At 41.8% G+C, this 21,883-nt stretch overlaps 2 protein-coding genes across 3 annotated transcripts in view; one reads left to right on the top strand and one right to left on the bottom strand.

Annotated features, from left to right (window-relative positions):
* The window catches only part of tnrc6c2 (trinucleotide repeat containing adaptor 6C2), a 52,249-nt gene extending 40,599 nt beyond the window's left edge, over positions 1–11,650 (top strand). For both annotated transcript variants that reach the window (XM_069665784.1, XM_069665783.1), the window contains 5 exons: positions 666–815; positions 1,923–2,138; positions 3,313–3,383; positions 3,730–3,869; positions 4,497–11,650. In XM_069665784.1, coding sequence (XP_069521885.1) covers positions 666–815; positions 1,923–2,138; positions 3,313–3,383; positions 3,730–3,869; positions 4,497–4,845 — 926 coding nt within the window. In that variant the 3' untranslated portion in view covers positions 4,846–11,650. The remainder of the gene's footprint in view (positions 1–665; positions 816–1,922; positions 2,139–3,312; positions 3,384–3,729; positions 3,870–4,496) is intronic.
* Positions 11,651–11,861: 211 nt separating this feature from the next.
* On the bottom strand, positions 11,862–17,494 carry cd7al (cd7 antigen-like). Its single transcript, XM_069665785.1, has 5 exons — positions 17,337–17,494; positions 16,385–16,738; positions 14,943–15,329; positions 13,339–13,442; positions 11,862–12,876 (listed from the first exon to the last, which is right to left on the bottom strand). The coding sequence occupies exons 1-5, from the start codon at positions 17,395–17,397 to the stop codon at positions 12,655–12,657; spliced, it is 1,128 nt and encodes a 375-aa protein (XP_069521886.1). The 5' UTR covers positions 17,398–17,494; the 3' UTR covers positions 11,862–12,654.
* Between the last annotated feature and the right edge of the window lie 4,389 nt (positions 17,495–21,883).

The following is a 21,883-nucleotide window of genomic DNA, read 5'->3' as shown; positions in this document are numbered from 1 at the left end:
CCTGATCTCAGATCCTGTAGAATGTGTAAATATAGATAGGCTCACCCGTGATCTGTGTGAATCAGAAGTGATACTGATTCTGCAAATGAAGCTACTGTCTTGTTAGTTTTGTTACATCTAATAGAGTGGAACAACTTACCCTGAATTTACCTCTTCCAGAGTAAGCCATGAAAGTATGACAGTGAGCCAGCAAGCACAGTCGAAGGACCCTGAACTGGAACAGCTTAATGGAATTAAGGCATCAGTCATTTATTATGTCTTCAGTTTAGACAGCCTGGAACTCTACTGTAAGCCACGGGGACTTTTAAGAGTCTTATTCATGTCCCGAGAACAGCAGCTAAGAAATTAAGAGACATAGATACGCAAAAACCCAAATGATTTAGCTTGAGGACAAATCTCTTTTGTAAACCATCCCAACAAAGGTTTTACACAAGGCATGAAACCAGTACAAGCTAAATTTACCATAGTGAAGGTGCCACTACAATGTAAAATAGAGGAAGTGACTTCATACTTAATCGTCGGCTGACACAACTGCTGCAGCAAATATTAAATGATGAGAGCTTTTGTGAATTGCTCATCCTGTGTGAAATTCACGAGGAATCCTCGAGCTCTGATCTCGTCATTTTCAAATCCCCCTCATTAAGCGCTTCATTGTGCTCCCTCAGAGTTCTGCCCAGGTGTGCCATGGAAGGGCCTTCAGAACATCGACCCTGAGAATGACCCCAACATGACCCCAGGCAGCGTCCCCAGCGGTCCCACCATCAACACCAACATCCACGACGTCAATCGATACCTGCTGCGGGACAGGAACGGAGGTACGAACAGAGGCAAGGCCACATATATAAATTAAACAGTCAATGCCCTAAACCAAAAGCATTCTGTGTAAAGTGAACCAGTTGTAAATGACTTCGCTGACACATGCTGACCCATGTGACTACCTCAACACCTACACCACATCCTCCTTTAACATGTGTTTGTACTGATGCGTACATAAAGTTACTTGTTTCTTTCTCTTTCTCTCTGGGCACCACACTGTTATCTCTACCACCATATAGCCACTTCCCCAGCTCCTCCACTTCAGAATGTCTCTCTGCCTCCGACCAGCAGCGACTGGCCCGTCAGTGGCTACTCTAGCTCTTTCAGTCTGTCGTCCTCTGATGGAGACAGCTCAGGTACACATCCAGAGTATTCTCCCTCCATGTGTGGACCTGCTAAACAAATCCTCATCCAAATAGGAGCCCTGATACCACACGGTCTTAGGCTCCTTACTTATCCTTAACCTCACCTGACCCCTGACCTGTATTTATGATCCTTTACCCTCCAAGTCAAACCTAAACTTGTCCTCTCATAGCCTTTTAGACAACACCTTTACTGACAGTAAAACTAAACCTCACCTAAATCTGACCTTGAACCATGTGTGCCTCTTTTACCCAAACCACACCAATAAAACAAGCCTCACCCCAGCTGTTCATGACCTCAGTACACACCCTGTGTTTGTGCGTGTGCTTTAAGATAAAAAAAACATCATTTACCGTGATTCCTAACTCTACATTTTTGTGGTACTTTTCTTGCTTTTGCATTTATAACCAAGCAGGGATTTGAGACAGCAAAAAAGGTTAAAAATAATAAAGTTTTGCAGTCTGTCCTCATGCGACAGTTCACACTTTCTAGTTGCTCTTCAGCGAGTATTTAAGTCTGTTTTATTCTCTTGGATTACTTTTACTGCAGAGAGATTTCAGGCCATGTTTTGTCCAAATATGCAACTTGTTTGCATGTTTTTTAGATGTCTTCTGATTGTACTTTAGTTGTGAAAGTTATTTAAGGAAGTTTATTAAGGAAACATTAAAGCCCACTGAAGCCATCATGTTTTTGGTTGACAGTTACTATTCTTAATGTTCGATTTTCTCTCTCTTGTTGTAAAGGTAAACTTTCCGACATGAAATCCACCTGGTCCCCAGGGCCCATCTCCCAGAGCCAAGCCTCTCTGTCCCATGAGCTGTGGAAAGTCCCTCAGGGGCCGCGCAGCTCCGCGGCCCCATCCCGGCCCCCGCCGGGCCTCACCAACAACAAACCCGCCTCCACCTGGGGCGGCAACTCTCTGGGCCTGGCACAAGGCTGGAGCGGCTCTTACACCTCTGGTAAGTGGTCGTTTCTGGCCAACAATCTACTCATTTATCATCTATTAAAGCTTCTGTTAAATCTGACCTGGGGTTCAACTTGCGAGAGATTTGGCCACGAGATCTCATAGCACGAAGAAGAAAACCACACGAGAGAGATATGGGGAAAGGCATACTGCAGAACAACATGCCGAAAATACACTTGCGGCCAAAGCCGGCGCTAACAGAGAGTAACATAAACATCAGTGCAAAACTAACTTACATATTCATGGACGCACACACGATAAAAAGAGTCCATCAGTGATCACTGATGTCTACGTAGTAAGTGCAGTAAACAAGTCCGGGCATATCTACCTCACTACCATGTTTCAGCTGAGTCGTGCTGCGCTCAGTAGAGAGTTTTGACACATCTTTTTAAAGATCGATCTTTGGATTTATCAATTGATATCGGGTCATTCAAATGAGAATCGATTCGAATAGGAAAAATCTATTTTTTAAACCCAATCACAAAATCACAAACTGAGCCAATCATAAGATATGTACAAAAACGAAAGAACACCAGCAGACTACTTCTCTGAAATGAAAACGGATATCAACACATTCTCATCTCAAAGTGAAGCATTTCACACCCAGCGAACAGACGTGACTGTAGATACATAGGTGTGGTGGAGTTCACAGCTGCAACACAGCACTCACGGCCCTCGCGATACAGGGGGGGCTGAACACGCCCTGCTAAACTGACATTCTGAGGTTTACCAGCTCTGCGAGAAGCCTCTTTCAAACATTGTACATGCAGCCGTGTTTTGGCATGTTTAAAGCCACTTAAAAAGGAAAGACTACTTAAAGTAACACGAAAATGAGTCATTCGTGTGGAAAGTCACGTTTCTCCTGTTTTTTAATAAGTTGAACCCTGTGACCTTTAGCCCAGAGCTAACAGGCTCTGACGGTGGCTGCAAAATAATCTAATACAAATATCTAGTCAGGAAATTACATTTTGAACCATAAAATATGCTATTAAAAGTGTACTGTGACTTTAAATGTTTTTGTCACTTGGTAATCAAGGGTTAGGGTTAGGGTCAAAGAAATAGCTTGTTAGCAGAAAAACACTGCAACCCTACTGCTATACTTTGTCTTTCATATTTTCCAATAAAGAAATTAATATTTGTATTTGACTGTGCCCACTTTTCTGTTACAGAGGGAACCACCTGGAGTACTGACTCCAACAGGACCAGCAGCTGGCTGGTGCTGAGGAACCTCACCCCACAAGTATGTACCATGTGCTGCTTTTTTTGTTATATTAAAGCTGCTGCAGTATATCATGGGTAGAGCCAGCATGTAAATGTAAGAGTTCATAGATAGATAGTTTTTTAGGGACATTGTGGTAATCCATGACCAGATCTGAGGTATTGAGGGGCAGGATGTTCATAGTGAACGATTCTGTGCGTTTGGTTTTCCTTTTAGTGAGTGTGAAAGTAGAAAAAATGAAAAAGAGACATAGAAAAAAAAACAGCATGGTCAGTGAGTAAGAGGAATAAATGATAATACAGATGAACAAACTCATATTATTTGTAACTGCTATTTTTTTCACCTTTTTGTTTTCTATGTACTCCAGATTGATGGCTCGACCCTGCGGACCCTGTGCATGCAGCACGGCCCCCTGATCACATTCCACCTCAACCTGACCCAGGGGAACGCCGTCGTGCGCTACAGCTCCAAGGACGAGGCCGCCAAGGCCCAGAAGTCTCTGCACATGTAAGCCTCAACTAGTTTCCATTATCAGCCAAAGAGGGCCAAACAAAGATTGCAAACCAAGGACAGTAAATGTTTTCATATTAAAGCCGAGCTGCTGGAACAGAAACAAACAAGGCAACACTTAAAAAACCTTCTTATGGGTGTTTTCCCCAGCTGAGAAAAGTTCAGCTTGTTGCCTGAGTGCAGTCGAGTTATTTTTGTGGGGAAGTCACATGGAACGAGGGGGGTGGGTTCATGCTGAAGTCAGCTGCATTGTGAAATCCCAGTTTTTGTAATAATTGATGTGAAAAGGGAAGAGACGGGAGTGTAGGGCATCCTGCTGGCTCATCGGCTGCGTTTATCTTTAAGTGACTTAGATTTGTCCCCTAATTTCTTTTGTTCTAGCAGCCCCTGCAGCTGGTTGTCAGGGAAACAAAATGCAAGATGCGTGACCTACTTGTCAGATTTAGCAGCACAGAATGTGGTTTCGACGGAGACATGCACAAACACGCACAAAGGGGGGTACAGCAGTACCATTTGCTTAATAAGTGTGTCAGCCGTGCCAGTCTTACTTCAAGAAATGGAAAGTATTTGTTCCTCATTTCTGTCATTGTAAAACCAATGATTTCCTGTTTTGCCCTCTTAAAGGTGCGTTCTTGGAAATACCACCATCCTGGCAGAGTTTGCTGGCGAGGAGGAAGTGAACCGCTTCTTTGCACAAGGCCAGTCGCTAGGGGCGAACACCACTAGCTGGCAGGCCAACCAGGGAACCAATCAGAACCGGATGGGCGGGACGGCGCAGTCCCACTCTATTGGTCAGTGGAGCAGCGGTGGCGGCGGAGGCAAGGCCAGCGCAGGCGACCTGCTGTGGGGCGGCGTGCCCCAGTACTCCAGCCTGTGGGGACCACCAAACGGAGATGACACCCGCGTGATCGGGAGCCCCACCCCCATTAACACCCTGCTGCCTGGAGATCTGCTGAGTGGGGAGTCGATGTAGGGTGACGCCACGATACACTAACCATCCAACCCACCACCACCATGTCATGTAAGCCATCGGTGGAGGGTGGGGTGGAAAAAACAAAAAAAAAAATTCAATATGAACAGGAGCAAAACCCAAGCAAATCATGTGGCGATAATCAGTATCAATTTGAACTGTTTTGAACTGTGAATTGTGAATCAGAAGGTCGGGGTCCAAACCACACAGACTGCAGACCTCTCCTTCTGTTTTACCTTTGTCCTGTTTTGTTTAGTTTACCTTTATTTGTGGGAAAAAAAAGTGTTGTTTTTTTTCCTTTTGGTATTTTTGAAATGCATCTTATAAAACTGAAACTGAAATGAGACACAACACAAAGAAAACTTTAAAGTGTTTTTAGTTTTTCCATAAGTATACATGACATTCTGTGTGAAGTGTTTTTAGGAGAAGCAATCAAAGCTGCCATCTGAGACTTTCCTTTTCCCTCCAAAAAAAAAAATCGTCCCAAAATAAGACTTAAAACGACCATTCCCAGCATGTCCATGGCCAATGACGTGGTTCAAAGACCTTTACTAGTTATGTTAACGTTTGTTTCTCAGCACTAATATTAGCCTTAAGTGCTCTCTGGCCCAGGTCCTTCCCAAGCCGCCTTTTTTAGTTTGTTTTGTAACTGAAGAAATAGCTGAAATCTTGCACAGTTTCACCTCTGAGCCAGCACGTGGTACAGGACATGACTGGTGACCCGCTCTGTCACTGGGCAGTAAGAAGGCCTGGCCACACGTCTGGCCCTACCAATCATCAGCTTAATTATTTGATCTCGTCTTCTCAAAGGGATTGACACAGCTCTTAAATGTCCTTATTCTTTTTTTTGTAGGTCTAGACCCAAGCGCTTTCTTAATATCTATCACAACATATAAGCTGAGAGAAGATTATTTGTCAACCTCGTTGCTGTCTCCACACATGTCAATGTATGTCCGGTGGCGCCTAATCATTGACGTCTGCAAGCCTACATCCTTCTGGTCACCTTCAATTGGAACCCAGTCGCTTACTGGTGCTTTGTTGAATTTTTTATTGTCTTATTTGTTGTGAAGCCCAGCGGCCTGTACGGTCAGCCAGTTTTCGGAGGAAAAAAAAGGACACAATTTCACCTTCATGTGACAGTTACATTGTGCAATATACACCATAAACCTTTCTTCAGTCCATACTCTATGTCCACCGGAGCTGGCTTCTCTTTTGTTTTTTGATTGTTGCTGATTGCAGCAAAAGACTTTGGAACTTCAAAAACCTTACCCCCCCCCCACCCCCCTTTCAAAACTTGGATTCCCTCCAGGCCGCCGATCCCCCTGAAGCTGTTGGGCAAACTCTGCAAAGAGGAAGAAGCAGCTGTCGAACTGTGCATGCAGCAGCAAACTGTACTAAAGAGTGACACTGGGTACACAATAATGCACACTTCCTCTCTGCACGCCACAGCCACACCCAACAGAGACTGAATCTACAGCGGGATTGGACGGTTCTGGGTATCTGGCACAATACCAAATAAGAGGGGTTTCCTCCTAATGCAGTAGACCTACGAGTGTTCCTTGTGTTTGGTACTGTACAAACAGAAGAGACTAAGACTTTTATAAATTCAAAGGGTTTTATCATAGCACTTATGAAGAGCAAATCGCTTCAACTGCAATCCAATAAATCAAAAAAGGAGCAGAAAAAACATTGAAAACAACAAAAAAATATATACTGCTCTTTATGTACTATATCTTTTCCTTGGAGATGTGTCTGACGTTGTTCCTCTGGTAGCAGGATGAAGGGAAACGAAGCTGAGACGTACCATTGGACTTTGGGGGGGAAAAACTGCAGTCTATGATTTTTTTTTTTAACAATATCAAAGTGAATATCACTGTTACTCCAAATGTTAAGCCTTGTTCTGTTTGGAGGCACTAGACTTGCAATGTCAGCTGTCTCTGACGCCCGCTGGCCAGTCAGCTAGCTGGTCGCAGCGGGGTGGGGGGGGGTTGAGTGTCCACTGAGTGCCTCTCTGCTGTGGTCCTCTGGGTGTCAAGCGGTAGCCCCCACAAGCGCAGCACTTCCTCCTGGGCTCCACTTGACCCCTCCCTCAGTCTCGCAAGAGGAAAAAAAAAAAAAAAAAAAAAGCGGCACCTCCAAGACTGGCCAATCACGGCTCTCCGCCACACGAGGCATCTCCAGCGGGGAGCCCGCCCACCGCTCGACCCTGCTGTCGATCCCGCCCTCTCCCCCATCTCTCAGTTCTTTGACACAAAGATCACTTTAGCTGGAAGATGTAATAGTCATATTTCTGGAATTTTTGCCAGTGTACTTTTTATGTTTTTGAAAAGATCATTTGACTTTATTTTTTTTCGATGTGTTACGTTGTTATATTTGTCTACATGCAGTGGTCTACGAAATACTGGCTGCTGAACTAGCCCTTCACTGTTCATATGCAGAAACACTTTGGTCAGAGGTGCCTCTGTATGTTCATCCTGTGTATTGAATGCAAAACGAGGATCAATACTACAGAGCGTTATTGATTGTCTATTTGTTTTTAACTGATCATGCTTTTGTGTTTGACAGTATTCTGTAGTACTTCCAGGTTGTATCTTAAGATGTGTAAAAATAGGGTGTCTCAGACGGGGGGTGTGGGTGTCTGCTGTCCAAGCTGCTCCGCCTGCCCGCAGGCTGTCCCCCCTTACCCTTTGCCTAGCTGCTACGCTACGACCTCCCCTCCTCCTCCTCCTCCACCTCAACCAGACCCAGTAGCCCTCCCCTGACCAGGCACCAACAGGCCCTCCTATCTGTTTCTATGCAAAAGACTAGAGGCTGGGGCCCTTTACAGCACGCCAAAGCTGACCTGGGAACGAGCACTTCCTCCCAGAGCTTGGCGAACCCAAACACTTGTCCCCCGTGCTCTTCTGTCAGCACTCCAGAACGGCTGCCATGTTTCTAAGCCGCCAGAACACTGTCATATACTAAAGTCCAAACACTTTATCAAAGGTGGGCCTTCTCTCTGCGCTGAAGACACTTCTGTCCAGCTTGATCTCAGGGTAGGGGAGTTGATGATACCAAGTACGAGATGCGGCTCTCCGTATCGGTCCTTTCTACTGTGAGAGCAAAGTCTTAAATTAAAAGGCACCAATATGTACGGACCTCACGCCTCGAACTGAATCCTAATTGGACGGGAAATGGCTTGTATTGAATCCTTTCTCTAAAGGTGGCCTGTCGTAACTGTCGGGGGCCTCTTAATGTGTAAAAGATGCCAACGTATTGTGCCAATATAAATTTGCTGTGTCATACTGTATCTTTATAGAGAGCACTTGTGTTCCCTGACCGGAGGAGCTTTGATAACGTTTGCAGAGGGTGCAGCGGGGGACAGGAGGGATCAAACACATGGGCGGCAGCATCACACCCTTAAACCACTGAGATTTTTGTTTTTTTTATGCTTTTGTGGGGAATGCCCCACGCTAAGGAGAAAATCTTTACTCAGTTGGGGGTTCCAGTTTGCTACAGTGCACAGTTGATGATGGGTAATCCCGGGTACATATTTTTTTAAAACCAAAAATGAAATCGCATTTTAACGTCATTTTTATGAAGTTTGACATAAAAATCTTAAAAATGCTTAAAAAATCTAAATGAAAAAAAAAGATCTATAATATGTTAAAGCTCTGCACTTCTAGCTGAAACGTCTCCGGTCATCAGCCTCTACTACCACCATCTAAAGGAGTAGACTGGTGGCCGGGGTGCCTTTTTGTGGATGCTGTATTTATCTTTATGTTTTTTGTGTCCCGCTCAAAGCGGACCCACTGAACTGTACATTTCCACAGACCCAGATGGCTTGGGCCCACTGTATCAGCCTCGCTCTCCTCACTCTGCATCAGCAGGAGGGGAGGGGCACATTTCAAGAGGTACAAAGTCTTAAAAACATTTTACAAAAAGTTTTAAAAATTTCAAAAAAAAAAAAAAAGAACAAGAAAAACGGGAAAAGGCTACCTTTCAGGACTCGCAGTCCTGCAGCACACAAGCAAAAATCACTATTGCCTGTTTCTGTAACTGCCTTGATCCAAGCTCAGACAGACCCAATAGCCGAGGACCTCCCAGCATCCTGTACTAACTGGAGAACCCTGACAGTGAAGGGGGTTTCCCATGCTGCACCAGCATCGAGAGGCTCTCCTCTCTACAGCTCTGTTCTAGATAGCAGTATATATGTATACACTCCATATGTATATACTGTGAGTATGGTGTGTGGTATCACCTCTTCAGACTTCTTGGATCGTAACCTCTGACACTTTTCATTTTGCTTTGAAAGGTCTTTGTTTCACACAACTGAAAAATGAGCAATATGTATTTTCCCCGCAAATAAGTGATACGAAGGAAAGAATTGGGGTCGGGTGTAAACTGATACTTGATTGACTGAAAGCTGCGTCTTTCTTATACAGAGATGGATATGCACGTTCTGCTTTTGATGACATATGACAGTACTTTGAAGTGCTTGTACTGGACATATGTGTACTTGTTTGTTGATTAGCCTGTCTAAAAGCCCAACCCAAGCAGTTGATACAAAAGAAAAAAAAAAAATCACAAACATATCAAAACAAAAAACGAAATATTGAACACAAATACTTGAATCATGGAAACGCCAATAACGTAATGTGAAGTCAGAAAATCTTTTTGTTCTCTCCATCTGACAGGTACACTTAGGGGCTTTTAGAGAATATTCAAAATGTATTGCATTAAGTTACAAATACAAAATCTTTGAAAAAAATGCAAAAGTCATCTTAGATGTGTGCTTGAAAGTCAGATGTTTGTATGAATGTGTGCGCAAGAAACTGTTTGTGTAGCAGGCACGTGGCCCGCGGTTTTGTTCCACTCAGTATGTTATATTTTGTCTGTTTTTATCTTTTTGTTTTTTTTGTTGTCGTTCTGTCAAAAACTATTCTGATAGACGTTGTTATTATCTTCTAACGTTGCACTGAGTGTCTTCTACCCCTCGCTCAGCTAATCGTAGAGAAACGAGTCTAAGTACGGAGGGGAGATGGTGACAATTCATGTGTACATGTTTACTCAAGGACTTAATGGATTTTTTTCATTCTATCTGTAAAAAGTTTATCTACCTTATAGTGGCTTTTATTGTGGAATAATCCAATACAAGGATTATCATTGAGTATTGCACCATTTTGTTCCGATTATATAAAAAATGTGAAAAAAAATCAAAAAAGAAAAAAGTACAAAAAAACTACAAAAGAAAAAAAAAGGGTTAAAAAAAAACAACAAAGAACTGTGGCCATAGCTAGCTGTAGAAGGACTAGTAATCCCTGTGTTAACTTCATGGAGAAATGGAAAGGGATAAAGTGTGGGAGGTGAGTTTGTTACAAGACTCATTTCAGAGGTGCCTATCTTTTTTTTGTTTTTGCAAAAGCCACCTGTCGTTTACAAGCATTTCATTTGTCTGAAGTTCAAGGAAATAGGATAGAAATTTATAACAGGAATGTTGTAAAACAAAAAACCGAGAAAAAAAAGGACAAATTTCATCTTCCATCAAATATGGACGTGAAAATCTTGCAAAATGAAGATTTATGCTACTTTAAGAACTCTGGGATTGATCAGTGTTGTGTCATATTTCAAATTTTTAATTTCTCTTTCAGTGTCGACAGACTATCTCTGTACGTGTTGAGTCGTGATTTTTATGTTTCCTGTAAGCGACGCAGTTTGCTCACAATCTTGCACACTCATAAAAAGATGTGGATTTTGTCTCAGGAAGGCCAGGGTTCCAGATACCAACTCCATCATTTCTAGACTCTTAATGTTTTTGTGAGAAAAAAAAGAAGCTGAATACAATTAAACTCCAAGCAAGCACTGAAGGTTATGAGTTTAACAGAATATAGAGTACCATTGTTTCTTTAAAACAACAAAAAAATGTTCGTAGCAAGTTATATATTTACCAAATAAGACTGAGAATCAACTTTGAAAAAAGTGGAGTGCTTTACATGTGAAATCTAAGTAGAAATTGCTTTACATTTAAACAACGATCAATGGTTTTGATTGTCGAGAAGACAGTGACAGAAAAATGCATTTGTATGTTTGCGTCTTTAAGTTTCCATCCTGTCGTCCAGGAGCATCGTGCAACAAGTTTGTTTTTAATCATCTCTCCTGTCTGTTCCTGCGACGGGTTTTCAAAGGTTGAGAGATTTCTTAACATGTAACGGATGGTTTTCAGAGGCAGGTGGAAGTGGAGGAATAAAGCTGGTTTTTAAAAGGATCATGATCTATGCACAAGTGGGAGGGACGAGTCCAAACCCAGCTGCTGTCCTGCGGGTGTTTTGTCGACTCACACTCTGGGGTTCAGGGTTCGATGTAGGGTTGTTCTTGTTTTATTCTTTTGCTCAACTTTCCTCCACTCTTACTTCTCCCCCCCCCCTTCCCCCCTCCTCATTATCATCATCTAATGTTTTAGCAAAACTTTACATTGCGTCGCCATGCTGTGTAATCCTTAACCAATGAGCGCTTATCCTTCTGCTAAAGCACTGTGGGTTGTACTGAAAAAAAAAAAGCCCATGACTTTTACGGCTGTCTGTTTTCTAAAGGGAGGAGGGTGGGAGGGGGAATGGGGGTACTTTGCCTTTGCCTTTCTCTTTACTTTGAAAAAAAAAACATTAAGGAAAAATGTCTGTAACTGAAATACAAAGTTGTGGCTTTTAATGTTGTTCTTTTTTCTCCTCATAGAATGTGATTGTTAAGGACATGCACCGGAAAAAAATGTTTCCATTGATTATGGAGCTTCTTTCGGACTATATTAATAAATTACAAATTTTCTTGGCTGTTACTCGGCGTCCTGTCTCTTTTTTTTTTTTAACAATATCTTCATGTGTTTTAACACAATTTAACACTCCACACGTGACATGGACATCTGTACCACCAAAACATAACACCCCCCCACACACACACCCACACACACAAATTCACATACATGCTTGTGTAAAAAGTCCCGTCTCTTTTTTTATCGGTTCTTAGTTTGCTTCAGGAATGATGAGGAATGGTTTTAAAGTCATTTTATTATTTTAATGCATACTGAAAAATAGAGGCACATTCAAGTGTCAATCAACACACAGAAAATTCAGGGCTGGCGATATGACAGTATGTACAGTGGGAGGACATAATTGTGTTCAATTAAATTTCTTTGGTTGTATTAGGTCACAATGTGTAATGTACATCAATAAACAGGAGAGTTTTATAGCAATAATGGATCTGATAAAAGACTTTGATATATGAACTTAAAGGTACCCTGTGGTGTATTTATTTTGTTTACCTCTAGTGGCTATGGAGTGATCTTTATAAGGTTGAATACCCGACATAAACACGGTGCTACTGCTCGTGACTTCTCGCAGAGCGTTTTCCTTTTCCATTAAAAAGTGTAAGTGATGTTCAAGACACGCAGAAATGAGCAAAACATGGATACAAGCACCAAACATTCTTATCCCAAAAATCTGCATCGTAAATGTTTCAAGAAGTTGTGAAAAGTGTCGTAACTTTGTTCACAAAACTCCTCTAGGTACCTTCAAATTGCTGCAATAGGATACAAACCACATCCACCTAGTTACTGGAAATTTTTTTCCAGAAAAATGTGAAATTATTTTTCCATGTCACCAACCTGGAATTTAACATTTTAAGGAACTGATTTAATCCAAACACTCTCATAACTATGAGCAGTCCAATACACAGGATTAAAACAATGAGTTTGAAGTGCGTTTCGAGTGTAATCTGGAGTCCAGTGAGTTTCAGGCAGCTGAGTTTATATGTTGTTCTAGATTTTGATGTTGGTGAGGAGGTCTAATATTTGGTTTCCGGCTCTCTCCTGGGGTAGAGGCCCCCGCTGGGCTGTTCGTAATGGTTTTCAGAACAGGATTTCTTCGCGTTGCAATTTTTGTACTCAGAAGAATCCATTTCCTCCAGATGGCGAGGGGACAGCTTTCGACTGTCAGCCTTCACCCCAGCCATCTCCTCGTAGATAGGCGCCTGAGGGTGTGATTTGACTCTGCGGCGAGCTTTGCCCTGACAGAGACAGAAACAGAAACAGGACGAAAAACAAATCAGAGGAGGTACCAAAGAGAGTTAATGCGCTCTCGATTTCCTGTGTTAAAATCAAAGTTTGTCATTTCTCTCGAGCGACATCCTGAGCAGGATGTCCTGCTCAAATCAAATCCTCACTACAGCATCCTTTAGTGTCACATGCGACAACTCAGCCAGACAAGAGTAGTTTAAACTTCTTAAACTTCTTAAACTAAACTAAAGTTGCACAAAGGTTACACTGCCTTCCTTGTTAAATGTGTTAAGAAAAACATGCTGACAACTGAGTGTTTAAGTTGTGAAACTTGTGGTTTTGTGGTGAGATGCAGAGGAACTATCAGGCACGCTCACAACAGGGCAGGTGCTCTTTGCGGTAATACATCAGTTTTATTTTCCCCTCGCTGTGTAGAGTCAGAGCAGCACAGTATCAGCCAGAAGTCCACTCACTTTAGAAGACACCACAAATCCGACGAGGAGGAGGAAGAGGAGGAAGACCACGGCTGCAGACAAGGCGTACAGCAGAGTAGAGTAGCTGGAGCAGCCGCACTGACCTGAGGAGAAGCAGAGAGAGAGAAGAGAAACTGTGAAGATAAGAGAGATGATTTCACGCCTGCTGCAGGATGAGACACCCCTCAGACAACCACACAGACGACATTCATCATATGCTGTGAGATAAAAACAACACGTGAAAACAAATCAGTAATACATGATTGAAGACACAAACATCCTTCCTCATTCTCAGCTGCAGTTTGTTTATATAGTTACGATGTGGGGAATTGCAGATTAACACACATTTTGAACAACAAAGGAGCTCCATAGTACAGAATAAATAAAAATAAAAGCACCATTCTTAAAGGAGCAGTTCGCCCCTGGAAAAAGCCAGTCAAAGCTGGTGTTCTCTGTAATCCATAGAGGCAATAATTGGCGCCATAGCTGTGGAGAAAGTTGTACAAACAGCTCGTGGTTTTGCCCATTCTACATTCCTACAACACCCAGCATGCATTGCGCCCCTCCCTCTGAAAGGAATGGCCCAGCGAGAGCGGCTGGAGTGAAATACTACCGTCTCGCTGCAGGCAACGGCTCAGAGCGGTACAGAATCCGAAATACGACGAGAATATACCGGTGGATCGTCTAAAAAATCTTCAGGTCTGCAGACTACATTTCAAACCTGACGATTCTGAACGAGACATGACATCGGAGGCGGGCATCCTAGATTGAGGAAGAGTAGTTTAACAAGCTCCCTGGCCTCTGCCAGATGATGCGTTTAATGTAGCCTGGCCGAGGTTTTCCAGGGCCCATTGGAGAAGCAGATAGCGTCCTCCACAGGTACAGAGCGACATTGCATTTTTTCTACCATAATGGCATCAGCTCCCTGTAACAGCATGATAGGACTGAGGTTGAAAATAGGCGAACTGGCCCTTTAACCTTTAGGACACACAATTATGAGTGTTCAGAAATGCTCCCTATCCGTGAACAAACTTGCTTGTATTAATAACTTATGATAAGCTAATTAACTAAAATATTTTAAAGCCTATATTTATATTCTCATATGCATCAAGTGTCGACATGCCTACGTCACAACACGCAGTCTGCCACTGTAACTTCCTGTACACAGTCACCACTTTAGAGGCTTTACAGTAAACACATCAGATACTTGTTATCAGGGTGATCGATGGATTTGCTAAATGACTGAAAGTTTTCATTTATTTGTTTCTCATTTCTATTATTGCCAAATGTTATCAGTTGTGCACACACGAACAGACATACAAAAAGGGAACACGGTTATTGTGAAACTGAAGTGATAAAAGTTGCAGCAGTTGTTATTGAAACTATGAGCAGCAGTTTAGTTGACAGAAGGTTAACCTCTGCAGCTCTCAGAGCTGAACTGAGAGATCATTTGAAACCACGTTACAAAACAGAAGGTGTAAAAACATGAGGGCAACAACAGAACGACTGTAAGTATGAAAAGAAATTGCGTTTGTGTTGAAAGCCTGGAAAAGAGAGTTAGTTTTAGCGACCTGACGCTCAGGTCCCACTGTGACGTGACCCACCTTGCACAGACACAAAGAACACTTGTCTCCCGAGTGAGGTGTGGCTGTCGGGCTGGCCGCGCAGGAGCAGCGAGCAGCTGTAGAGGCCGCTGTCCTCAGGCCGCAGCTGTAGCAGGGTCAGGTTGTAGGTGATGCCGCTGGGGCTGGAGACCAACGCCAGCTGGACCCTCTCATCGGGGAGCAGGGAGGAGGAGAAGGATGGAGCGCTGCTGCTGCGGTGATGCTTTGAGTGGTACAACATCTCCACAGGTGCCCGCTGGCCCCTCTGCCGCTTCAGACTCACACCCACCACGGGCAGGGCCTCCCCTCGAGGGGGGAGACAGGGGAGCACGGCAGAGCCCCCTGCACAGGTCTCTACCAAACCAATGTCCATCGACGCGGGGGCGGCTCCAGAGGGGAGAGGAAACCAAACTTAGAATATGACCAGTGGCATGTTTGAGCGGAGGCTTCTAGAGGAGCAGCCGCCCTCAAGACCCCCTCTGAACTCTATCAGGAGATTCTTTCTTTAAGCAAATCTCTAAATCACACTTCCTCTAAATTATCAACAACAAAACAAAAGTGGGGTTAGCAGCTGTAAAGCTATCAGGAAGAAGTGTCACTTTCTACTGTACAACATTAAGAGCAGTAGCCTGATTAAACACATGTTCTGTAAACGTAAATATGTCAAGTCAATGCAACCTTTTTAATCCATCATATATATGAACAGCGCAGCCTAAGAAATAAATTAATCACCAAAAACAAAACGTTTTAAATAGAATTCTGTATGATTATATTTTTCCTTAGTTTTAGTTGTTTGTGGCTGCGCGACTGGAGGTTGTACTTCGCCCAGAATCGCCCAGCTAACTCACAGTCCATTCTGAAAGCTTGTGTTGCTTAAACACAGAGTGAGTGAGAAGAGTGAGGAGTGAGTCATCCCGGGCAAAGTGCTGAATGTGTCTGAAATCAGGGAAGAAAATCAGCAAGGATTTCCTGATCAGATGATCAGAGCTGTTCGGACTTACTTTTGAGTTTGCTTCAGTAACTAACTAAATCATCATTTATGTGATTATAGTTTAAATTAGTGTTTGTGAATCACTTACTAACTGTCTGTTTGTAAAACACACTAAAGGGAACTTTGGGGTTGTGGTGTACAGCCCCTTCCAGCGTGATGTAATTCATATCTTTAGTTGGTACTTTTTTCAAAAAGAAAGACCTCAGGATTAAACCTCTGTAACCTACAGTCTGCACAGTATGGCCTCTTTAGTAAGCCTTATAAGACAATTGTTCTCAGTGGCACCAAACACACTCTCCAAATGTCAGCGCCCACCCCCATCTCACCTCCCACCTGTGCATGAGGAGGCCTCAACCTTTTGGGGCTGTTTGCGGTCGTGTGGGTGATAGTTTTGGAAAGCTTAACGTTCTTTGGGCGACACAAATTGTGTTATTGTGAAACAGCAACTCACCAGCAGTAACGAGGAGAAAGAACTCGGTGTTCCCACGCACTCGCAGGTCTTCAGAGCCAGAATTATCCACAACAAACTCGCAGTAGTAGCGGTCTGTGTCGCTGGCCCTCAGATGAGAGATGGTCACATTCACAGCGCGGCTGCTTGGATATCCACTCACACTGGTGCGGTTCTTCTCGTGACTTTTGTCCATTTCGAAGTCACTCCCGTTTAAGAAGAAGAGCACTATAGTGGGATGCAGCCAGCTGCGCATCAGGGACATACCGAAGGGTGCGGGGCCCCTGTGCACCACCACACAGGGCAGAACCACGGACTCCCCCTCGCTCCTCTCTAGGAACTGAATGTCACTGAGCACTGGATAAAAACAAATGCACTGTTTTAGTCTGGTGAAAAAAGAGTTTATATACATGTCTAAATTAAACTTACATACTTAAATACTTGTGTCAATTTCAAAATAAAAGTCTATATTTTAGAAAGATTTGCCTCTTATTTTGGTTGTGAGAGACAAATTAATTATAAATACATGATACAAATTATATTTGAGATTTCAATTTATATATCACAAAATTTAAAACACAATATACTTCACATATATATATATATATATATATATATATATATATATATATATATATTAAAAAGATAATCCTCCATTTTTAAAATTCTATTTAGTCAAAATGAGAGCAACAATTTAGTTTGTGTGAGGGTGATAAAATCCTCATAATTAAATCAGAAAAAAAAAAATCATGCTCCCTGATTTTAAATTTAGGTGTAAAAAATGATGACAGTTTAATTCATTTTAACAGATGGTAGAGTTGTACTGTATTGAGAAGTGTTCCTGTTTTTCCCCCCTCAAATTGATTCCTCCTCACTCCCTCATAAAGGCCGTTCAGCTTTAATTCAAACAGAAAAATAATGAGCACACGAGCGTGAACAACAGAACTGAACTCACCACATCCAATGATCAGAGACCACAGACAGGCCAGGAACCAGATCCCCCTCATCTTCACCATCGTAAGAGGACACTAATTAAGATCCAGAGAGACGTGAGCGATGTTCACCATGACAGCACAAACGCGAGTTCTCAAAAATGGATGTCAAAGGTTTGGTTAACAGTAAATGAAACCAAGAGGAACTCCATGAAGCTCCACCTTCAAACCTCAAGACGAACGCAAGAGGAAGCAAACACTAACCAGCATCATGTGTGATGGATCGGCTCCTTCAGAGGCAATGTGCTGATGAAATAAAGTGCACCAAGAGGGAAAGTAATGCCAGATTAAGAGGTATTTATGAAGGCTCAGCAGCAGGGCCCTTAAACACCTCATCAAATTTGCATGAATTGACTTTCACATGTTTGAGAAAAACTTTCCATACTATGGTTGTTTTTTTTTGCATATCCCAGAGGAAATGATACAAGCGGCTTTGTTTTAAACAGGATGTGTCTGCGTCTTGATGATCATTTGCACCCATGCACAGACAACAGAAAGTGAGCTTTCTAAAGTGTGCAAAGTAAATGCAAAAGACTGTAGTCACACACATTTGACAAAAATAGATTTTAACCCTTCAGACAGAATGAACAGCAGCAAAAATAACTATTACTTCTATAATATGTTTATTTCTTCAGTAATGATCTGAGTTAGACTTGATATCTTGCCATATTAACAGTAAAAAAACAACACGTGCACTTTGTCTTTCCAAATAAATTGATTTTGTTCTTGAAGCATTTCTGCTTTTTTCAGTTTATTTGGGGATTTCCGGGCATGTTAACCTCGTTCTGCTGAAAAGGCATTAGAAAAAGATATGAATGAAAAAACTAGTGAATAAATAACGCAGTAAATTCTGAAGCGCGGGAGGGCTGTAACTTGAAGGAAGCCAAATTCATTAAAATGTCCGACTGGCTCACAGAGTCTTGCCTGACACTTAGCGCGAGTAAAACTGCTTGTATCTACTTTTAAATGAGGAAAAATGGAAGGCACCCAGATGTTATTGTACAGGGTGAAAGGATTCAGACAGTTACACTTTAAATATCTGGAAATTCACATTGACTTCCTTTAAGAAAGATGTGAAGCAGGTGTCTAACACTGTAAGGAACTTGAGGTTCCTATGAAACCAGCTGCCCCTTAATGCAGCAAACCTGTACATGCACTCAATGATCTTTTCACACATCTCATATTGTATCACTAGCTGGTAAAACAACATTTGCTCCACTGCAAACATTCAAGCACTGGGCAAAAAGGCATTAAGTGACCATCATTGTAGCATCATTCAGAAGTACAACCTCCTGACCTCTGACAACCTTGTGTCTTACTGATACTAGTTCAGTGTTATCATTAATCTGGCTCCTCCCTCCACTAAAAGGATTCATATCACTGAGCTCAAATGATGCGAGGATGACTAGGCACAAAGCTTTGTAACTCAGTACCAAGTTATATAGGACAGCGCTGCAGTTTGAATGATATAAAATGCAAGAGGAACTCATGGCTAACATCAACCCAATCATCTAGCAATAAACGGAAACAGCTGTTGTGTTTTAATGTTGGGAAATCTTGTTGTAAAATGATGTGTAGTGAATATGTACTGTCTGGTAATTGTGTTTTGATTCTTCCATTTCCTCCCCAGTGACTACAGATGAAAACTAGTTTATGACCAACTCTGGTACAGCTGAGAACCTGTGCATTGTCCTTGTCAAATAAATAAGTAATGGTGATAGTGGTGGATAGTGAATTGCTTAAATTGAGTGTGCACGCACCTGCAGAACGATTGTTCTTCATCTATAAACACACGAGATTTGAGTTCATTCTCATGTGCTTAAAATTAGCTCCTAGAAGTAGCAGGGGGGGTTGTGCCATCTTTTGTGCTGCTAAAGATCCGTCGACAGGAACCCCCAAGAAGCTTAATCAGAAGAAACCATCTTGCTGTTCTTCTCGACCAGCAGGAAACCACAGCTAGCTTGTTTGTTTCTGAGTAAAGAAGAGGAAGGGGGGGCTTCGGTTTAAGAGGCTGCAGGTCAACCGTCGTTTTTATCGATGAGCTAAACTCTATGTTTTTAATCTGTTCATTTTAGTGCATTTAGCTTTGTAACTTCTATGTGTGGGATTTAACGCGGTGGAGCAAAATTGTTTTTGACGTTTCAAATTGTTTTTGAGGTTTAGCTGAGCGTGCCTGCCCCCGATGCTGCTTCTAACCACGAGGTCAGGGTGTAAAAACATTATGACTAATTCTTGACAACAAGCAGACCACCAGAGGAAGTTTCCATAAAAGGACATTTGAGGTCAAAAAATGCATATTATCTTATCCTCCTTATGTTTAAGGTTTTAATTACAATTTAAAACACAGTCTAATCATTTGATGTGCTGCGAAATGGACAATAAAACAAAGTTGATTTAACATTATTACCTCTTACATCACGTTTCTAACCACAGAGTATTTAAATGTTTATTTTAAAAATCATTAATACACCCCGTTGTTTCAGTTCACTTATGTCACCGTTGTATCTATTATTATAGATATATTATTATCTATTTTCACTTGTGTTTGAACACATTTTAGGAAGCGCAATCCCAGCAGAAGCAACAGAAGTGGATCCAAAAGTAAGGAACGAGTCCTGCCAGAAATACCCAAATACTTGTTTCTTGATATTTATAACCATCACTGCTTTAAAGAGGTGTCTTATTCTCATATTTCAGTTTGGACTATAAACATTTTTTTCATTTTATTAGTAGTAGTGGGTTTAATGTGGGTCTCTTTAAGGGGTCTGTCATGCCCCTCATATGGCACTAGGTGGTGCACTGGTCTTTGATTACTCACAGTATACCGAGCATGCAACATGTAAGGGCCTCAGATTATGGACGTTATTTATTATTGTAAAAGACTTTACTACACTATAAGGTAAGTGTCTGCAGAAGTCATGCATTGTGTTATTCAGAAAAGACAACAGGACATACATCTGACATTGTGATGAGTTACATTTTTATTGAACTACTTTCAATACACTTCCTGTTAATGGCACAGACTGCATTCGTTTACAAGCTGATCCAAAAACACAAAAATAGTGTCAGCAACAGAGACTAACATGACATCTTGGATGGTCATAATACTATAATACTCTGACCCTTTTCATTGGAAATACTTTGTGCTAAGGAAAAGTTTCTTTAAATTATGTCATCAGCACAAAAAAGGGGGTAATTGAAATTTAGCTTAGTTAACTTTGCTAATTGAAACCATCAGGTAGATCTGTGGTTCCACAGCTCGGGTTAAGATTCACTAATGAATCTGGACGGTCCCAAAATGATTAAAACGGCCGAACATTGGAATCGGCCGATAGCGGCCGTGTTGACAGACATCGGCCCATCAGCAAATGAGGTGGAATGCGCGGATATTTTTATTATTTCACTGTGCCGTAAATTTAATTGTAACAAAAATATTTATGTTTTCAGAAAGATTTTGAGGGTGTGTAAGCACTGACAAACGTACTATGACCGGGTGATTGTAAAACAGGCAAAAGATTATTTTTATGTGAAACAAGTTTGAATAAAAAGATGTTTTGGGAATTTGAAAGATTTAATGACTGCTTTCTCAAAGAGTGTGATGACAGCCTGAATACATTCATTTTATTAGAATTTAAGTTAATCCAGACGAGGGCCTTAATAATTACAAATATTACAGTTATCGAAAAAGACATCAGTATTGGCCCTGGTTTTCTCAATCATGGCTTCCTTTATAAAAACAAATGTTTCTTTTAAACAAAATAATTTTAAATGTTTACTTTAGCTTCAAAAATAGACTTCTCTGTAAAGAAGCACTTCTCTAATGTTATAAATCAGAAACAGTCGCTTCTCACAAGTGAAATACTCTGCATTTAAAATAGATGTCTAGTTTCTCTCTGGAGGGAGGCTTCAGACTTCCAGTTTCTGTTGTAAACTGAGGGTGGGGATTTTTTAAACAATATGTTGCACTGTGGAAAACGTAGGATCTGGTGTTTTTCGAGATGGAGCCCACTCTGAACTGAGAAGTGGGATTGGATCGATAGACTACACACAACAAGAGAAGTGAATATTTTACTGTAATTAGGCTGAGCTGACTCTTTAACACACACATCGCCTTTAACACCTTCGTTGCCGATTACTTACCACATTAGTTCACTTCATACAAGAACAATCCATATAAGGTCAACACATGTATTTGTACCTTTAACACACAATGTTAATAAATCACTTTAATAGTCTTATGTTAGACACACTTCAATACATCATGTAATAAAAGGCCCAGCATCCAGCAGTACAAGACAGACCCACACTATAATGAACATCAGGTACTTACTGGGTGTAACTGACCTGTCATGCCCGCTGAGTGGGTTTTAAGGCTGATATGGATGAGCTACAGACAACAAAAAACAAATACAAAGCAGTAAGCGATATGGATCAGAGGAACAGCTCGTGCCACACTCAATGCCTTTAAATATTCCTGCACCATATTTCTTATCCATGTGTGCATAAGTCA

The sequence above is a fragment of the Semicossyphus pulcher genome, unplaced genomic scaffold (assembly GCF_022749685.1).
Source record: "Semicossyphus pulcher isolate SPU_LCO1_2020_fin unplaced genomic scaffold, fSemPul1.0.p SCAF_17, whole genome shotgun sequence".
Taxonomy (NCBI): Eukaryota; Metazoa; Chordata; class Actinopteri; order Labriformes; family Labridae; genus Semicossyphus; species Semicossyphus pulcher.
This window is presented reverse-complemented; position numbering and strand designations above follow the sequence as displayed.

Coding starts and splice junctions, on each gene's coding strand:
- cd7al (XM_069665785.1), bottom strand. CDS start 17,397: ATGGTGAAGATGAGGGGGATCTGGTTCCTGGCCTGTCTGTGGTCTCTG. Junction 16,739..17,336: donor GTCTCTGATCATTGGATGTG/GTGAGTTCAGTT, acceptor GTTTTTATCCAG/TGCTCAGTGACATTCAGTTC. Junction 15,330..16,384: donor CTTTCTCCTCGTTACTGCTG/GTGAGTTGCTGT, acceptor TCCCCTCTGGAG/CCGCCCCCGCGTCGATGGAC.